The following is a 6,147-nucleotide window of genomic DNA, read 5'->3' on the forward strand; positions in this document are numbered from 1 at the left end:
CTGAGTCAGAGGGTGGTAACTGGCATGGCTGGTTGGCTATTGTGTATTCACGGTGGTTGCTGGCAACTGGTCTGTGGGAGAAGAGGAGAAAGATTGGAATCTCTAGGTGACTGAATAGAAAGTAGTGTGGAAGAGGAGATAGTTGGGGACAGAATAGTGGAAGAGTAGGAGAAGGGTGAGAGAGTTGTAGGGGTGTGAGAAGGGAGAAGGTGACTCATGGAAGGAATTAGAGAGAGGTGATTTCAGGAGGACTTTTCCAAGAGTTTTACGGCAGTAGGAGTGGTTAGGGAAACTGTGGAAAGACCCGCTCATTTTGGGTGTAGGGGCTTGGGAGAGTGAGTTTTAAGGAGGACCCTTTCGCCTGGGTGAATCTTAAGGCCAGTTGGAATGGTAGGAACAGACTGGGGTAAGAAGGAGTCTGCTTGTTCCCGGAGGAGTTGTCTATAGAGCAGGAAGGTAGGAAGGTATGAAGTTAGAGGATTGGAATCTGAAGACAGGGTAGAGGTAGGGAGTAAAAAGAGGCGGGCATACGTTAGCTCAAAGGGTTAAGGTCAGAGGGTCGATGGGGCACTGCCCTAATGCAAGTGAGGGCGAGAGATGAAAGTTGAGTCCAGGGTAGATGGAGTTCAGAGGAGAGCTCAGTAATATGAGTTTTAATCATGTGATTGGCCTTTTCTACCTTACCAGAAGACTGAGGGCAGCAGCGGATGTGAAAGTTCCATTTAAATTGGAAGGCCTCCATTGTGAACCGAGTGATCCTTGAAACAAAGCCAGGGCCATTATCAGACTGGAGAGAAGTGGGAACACCAAAACAGGAAATGATTTCTGAGGATAAAATAGTGGCAACAGTGGAAGATCTTCTGTCATAGTGGGGAATACCTCAATCCATCCTGAGAAGGTGTCTACCATTGTGAGGAGGTATTTGATTTTTTTTTTTGAGGGTCCAGTCGTGGGCCTGAACTCTGGGCCTGGGTGCTGTCTCTCAACTCTTCAGCTCAAGGCTAGCACTCTACCACTTGAGCCCCAGCGCCACTTCCTGCTTTTTTCTTTTTGCTTATGTGGTGCTGAGGAATCGAACCCAGGGCCTTGAGCATGTAAGGCAAGAGCTCTACCACTGAGCCGCCTTCCCAGCCCTTTTTGTGTGGAGGTATATGTGTTAAATCGAATGTTCAGTCCTGTCCTGGCATGGCCTTGGGCTTGATAGGTAAGGAAGGAGTAAACGTGAAGTCCCCCCTGATTGGAGCATTTTTAGCAAAGGGGACAAGTGCGGATAATAGATTGTAGACTAGTGGGGATGAGTGTAGATTGTGTCAAGTAAGTTAAGTAGAGGTTTAAAGGATATGTGGAATGAGTTGTGAATGTCAGTAAGAAATGTTTGGGTCTAGAAGTCAGGGAGGACATACAACCCATTAAGAATGAACCAGGAGCTGAGAAAGTGGCTCAGTGGTAGAGCGCTTGCCTTGTATGCATGAGTCCCTGGGTTCCATTCCTAAGCACCACATAAGCAGAAAAAGTCAGAAGTGGCACTGTGGCTCAACTGGTAGAGCACTAGCCTTGAGCTGAAGAGCTAAGGGACAGTTCCCAGGCCGGGAGTTCAAGTCCCACAACTGACAAAAACAAAGAATGAACCAGCCCTCTGACATAGTTGCTCCCTGGGCAGTGAGATCATGATGTTCCTTAGGAGAGTATGTAGGAAGAAGAGTTGGAAAAGCAAGAAGTTAGGGAGCTAGAGAGGATGTGGGTGTGGGCACAGACTGGGCTGCCAGTTTGGTCGTCCATCTGCAAAATTGTTTCCCTTGGTAATACAATCAGTGGGGACTTGATGTCCTTTGCAACGGAGGACGGCAGCCTGGGAAGGTAGTTGGGCTGCTTCCAGGAGAGATTTAATGAGGTATTCTTTTTTAATGGAGCCTCCTTGAGTAGTCAAAAATCCTCGTTCCTGCCAGATGGCTGCACAAGAGTGGAGCATAGGAAGGCATACTTTGAGTCGGTGTAGATGTTAACCCTTTTTCCCTGTGCTAGTGTGAGGGCCTGAGTAAGAGCAATACGTTCAGCCTGTTGAGAAGTAGTGTAAAGAGGGCTGAGGTTTAGCTTCAGTTACTGTGGTATCATCCACGATAGCATAGCCTGATTGAAAAAAACACCCTGAGGAGGGTGAGAAAGGGCTGTAGCACTACTGTCAATGAACCAAATATGGTGAGGCTCAGAGATGGGTTGGGAATGAATGTGAGGAAAAGGAGAAAGAAAGAGATCAAGGGCCCCCCAGCAATTGTGAGTAGAGGAAAGGCCATCGATCGGCAGTAAGGCAGCAGGATTTAGGGGAGGGCAAGTTGGAAATGAGTATTGGGAATTTTCAATAAAGATGAGATGAAATAGTTGTAGTTTGGAAGGTGTGAGAGTAGAGGTGGCTCTATGTGACAGGATGTCCTGAAGGTGGCGCAGGGAGTGGATGTCAGTCTGCTGGCCAAACGGGAGTTTGGAGCTGTCAGTGGCTAGCACTGCTGCTGCTGCCCGGGCCCAGACACAAGGCGCCCACCCTTTGGTGGCTATATCCAGTTGTTGGGACAGATATGCCAGTGGGGCAAAGGTACCCAAAACCTCCTGCCCCAGAACCCCAACATGACTCATGACTCTGTCACATAGAAAATAATAGGTAATGACAGGTTAGGCAGAATGAGGGCCAGGCTGAGGGTGTGGAAGGATGCTGAAATAGGTTTTGTAGAGTCTAAGGGTTCAGAAAGGTCACCCCCTGATGCCTCATAGAGGAGCGTGGCAAGGAGGGAAACATTGAGAATCCACAGATGAAGGTAACCTGCCAGCCCCAAGAAGGAAAGAAGCTCTGATTTAGAAGTTGGGGTGGGGAGGCTAGAAAGAAGGGACTTGTGGTTTGTCATAATAGAATGGATGGTGGGAGTGAGGCAGACTCCCAGGAAGGTAACAAATTGTAAAGAGATTTGGGCCTTTTTGGGGGAAACATAATACCCATGGTGGGCCAGACAGGTAAGGAGACAAATGGTATTAGTAGTTGAGTGTTGGAGAGAAGGGCTACAGAGGAGAAGATCATCCACATACTGGATGAGAAAACTTGGAGACAAATTTGGCCAAAGAAATGTGGACTGTCTTGAAACCCTGGAGGGAGGACTGTCCAGGTGAGCTGTTGGGAGTGATGGGTGTCTGGATCTGTCCTGGTGAAGGCAAAAAGGTCTTGACATTGAGTGTGAATGGGAGCAGTGAAGAAAGCATCTTTAGGGTCTAGAACGGAAAAGTACTGGGTTTGTGGGGGGGGAATGGTGGATAAAAGGGTATAGAGACTGGGGACCACCAGGTGAATAAGAACAGCTGCGTTGACAAGGTGTAGATTCTGAACAAGGCGATGGGAGCCATCAGATTTAATTACAGGAAGGAGAGGAGTGTTATAGGGAGAGTTGGTGAGTCAGAAAAGTCCTGAGGAGAGAAGCCTGGTAATGATGGGCTTGAGGCCCCTTAGATGTTTAAGAGCAATAGGGTATTATGGGGTAGAAGGAAAGTTGAGATGAGCTGTGAAGAGAGACCAGAACTGGCATAAGGTGAGTAGCTATAGTGGGGGTTATAACATCCCACAGTGCAGGGTTTACTTCTGAGGAAGGGAAAGGGGCTTTATATCCAGGAGCCAGCTGGAGATGCTATGGGCGGGGAAGAGAGTTACAGTGGGAAAGAATGTGAGTGTAGCCTTGAATTTGGACAGAATATCATGGCCCAAAAGGGGCATGTGGCAATGTGACACAACTAAAAAGGGATAGGTGCACTGGGAGCCTTGAAAGGTACAAAGTAGAGGCTGGGAAGGTGGCTCAGTGGTAGAGCGCTTGCCTTGCATGCATGAGGCCCTGGGTTCGATTCCTCAGCACCACATAGGCAGAAAAAGCCGAAAGTGGTGCTGTAGCTCAAGTGGTAGAGCTGAAGTAGAGCTGAAGAGCTGAAGGACAAAGCCCAGACCCAGAGTTCAAGCCCCACGACCGACAGAAACAGACAAAAAACCCCACGCAGTATTGAGGAGTTCCCACTGAAGGATGTTGGGGCTGTCCTCAAGCTTTTTTTTTTTTTTGCATATGTACTTATTCTTTTATTTTTGTAAAGGAAACAATATAAAAACTCTTAGGGGCACACAAATGGAGAAACAAGGGTGAGCAAATGTAGTTGTTGAATTACATGACTTGAGGGAAGGGCCAGAGGGTGACACGGATCATCATGCGTCCTACTCATAACCTCGAGGGGCTGCCATTCGCCCATGACAAACACGTGGAGCATCTTCACATCCGGGTCCTTGTGGAAGATGTTGGGTTTGGCGTGGTGCTGGAAATGGCGATGGTTCCACCAGTTGGCGGAGGCACCCTGTAAGTGGCCAATGACAAACTTGTGGGCAACGTGGTTCCACTTGGACTTCTTGTAGACAGAAAGGTGGCCGTCATCGTGTTGAAGCCATCCAGCTTGAGCCTGAGAGGTAGCAAGGACAAAGGCCGTGATGAGGGTAGGAATCTAGCCATTGCCAAAGTAATGAAGGATGAGCCATGCGATCATCTCCATGACAATGATGTGCCCCAAGAGGAAGAAGAAGAAGTGGTTGGTCTTGAACAAGTTCATGTCCCCGGCCGTTCTCTTCAGGGCCCGGAAGTCCTCGGTGATCTGAACACTCTGGCCACGGTCCAGGCTGGCCTCCTCTGGGGCCAGCTCACCAATCAGCAAGGGCTTCAGGAACTTGCTCAGGAAGTCAAGGTCAGGGTGGAAGGCACGGAAGGCATCCGTGGCATCCTCGCCCGCCCGCCCGCCCGCGTAGTGCTCGATGGCCCCCCGGGGGCCGCTTGGCCCACGCGGTGACGTTGTAGACCTTGCGGTCCACCACCAGCCACTTGTCGGTGCGCAGGTTGTGCCTCTGGATCTCCTCCCAGCGGAAGGTGGGCATCGCCGCCTCGCGCTCGCCCGCCGTCGCCTCGCCCTGGTTCCCCCGCTTCCCCATGCCCGCCAGGCTGCGCATCCCACGCCCTCGCGGCTCGCCGTGCCCCGACGGCTCCCTCCCCGGGCCTCTGAGTTGTCCTCAAGGTTTTTAAAAATTTTCCTGGCTTTGGGGGAGGACTGAGACATAAAATGAGAATGGAAGAGAGCAGTGCCCAGTGGAGTAGATGGGTCAATGTGGGTGAACTGGTGCAGGGCATCTGCCAGATGGCTCAAAATTTCACTGGGAGTCTCATTGGGATGCTGAATTACTTCTCTCAATTTGTCACAGTTGACAGACTTGTGGGCAGTCTTTGCAAGGCCATGGAGGATGTAGAAGACCATGTAGTCCCTAAGAGCCAGTAGGGATGATCAAGCCAGTAGTTACATCCTGGGTCAGAGCGAGAGACAGCTTCATGACCAACACATTTTTTTTAATTATTATTTTGGGCGTGTATTTCATCCCTTCATGCTGTGTCTCCACCCAGGCTCGCTCCCGATCTTCCAGGGGTAAGAGTAGAAGTAAGGATCACAAAGAGGTCATGGCAGGTAAGGTCATAGGACTGAATAAGGTATTTAAGCTCCTTAATATAGGTATCTGGGTCAGTTTGAAAGAGCCCAAACATTTTTCTACCTGTGACAGATCAGAGAGAGAGAAAGGAATGTGAATACAAACAATGCCTTCAGAGCTGGCCACCTCCTGAAGAGGAAAAAGGTGAGCTAGCCACAGTGGATGATTGATGGATAGTGCAAGAATGGGTGAGAGGTGGAGAGAGAGGCGGTGAGGGGTGGAGGGAGGGATAGAGGAAGGTGCCTGTTGATAGGCTGGTGGGGAGGGAGAAGAAGACTGAGAAGTGGGGTTGGGAAGGGAATGTGGAGGAGGGCAGTGGTCAGCAGGGTCGAATGGCTAGTCTGGTTGTGGAGAGGGGCACAAGAAAGTTTAGGTTGTGAATGAGCTAAAAGGATCTGAGGAGCGCTACAGGATTGACGAAGAGAGGGTGGAGATCAGAGATAGAAAAAAAACCCGGGCAGAAGGAATTTCTCCAGCCTTGCCATTTCGGTGACAAGTTATCCAGGTCTATGAGGATACTAAAGACAAAGGTACCATTTTCAGGCCATCTAGACTCACTGTCCAATTGGTATTGAGGCCATGCCACATTACAATAGAAAATGAGTTTGTTG

At 49.7% G+C, this 6,147-nt stretch overlaps 1 protein-coding gene across 1 annotated transcript; it reads right to left on the bottom strand.

Moving 5' to 3' along the window:
• Positions 1-308: 308 nt before the first annotated feature.
• LOC105993195 (fatty acid desaturase 2-like) lies at positions 309-5,057 on the bottom strand. Its single transcript, XM_013026375.1, is given in 5 exon segments — positions 309-487; positions 1,756-1,950; positions 3,073-3,361; positions 4,186-4,803; positions 4,805-5,057. Coding segments are annotated over 5 exon segments (1,485 nt in total). The 5' UTR covers positions 5,009-5,057.
• Between the last annotated feature and the right edge of the window lie 1,090 nt (positions 5,058-6,147).

This window comes from Dipodomys ordii, unplaced genomic scaffold, assembly GCF_000151885.1.
Source record: "Dipodomys ordii isolate 6190 unplaced genomic scaffold, Dord_2.0 Scaffold93, whole genome shotgun sequence".
NCBI classification, from domain to species: domain Eukaryota; kingdom Metazoa; phylum Chordata; class Mammalia; order Rodentia; family Heteromyidae; genus Dipodomys; species Dipodomys ordii.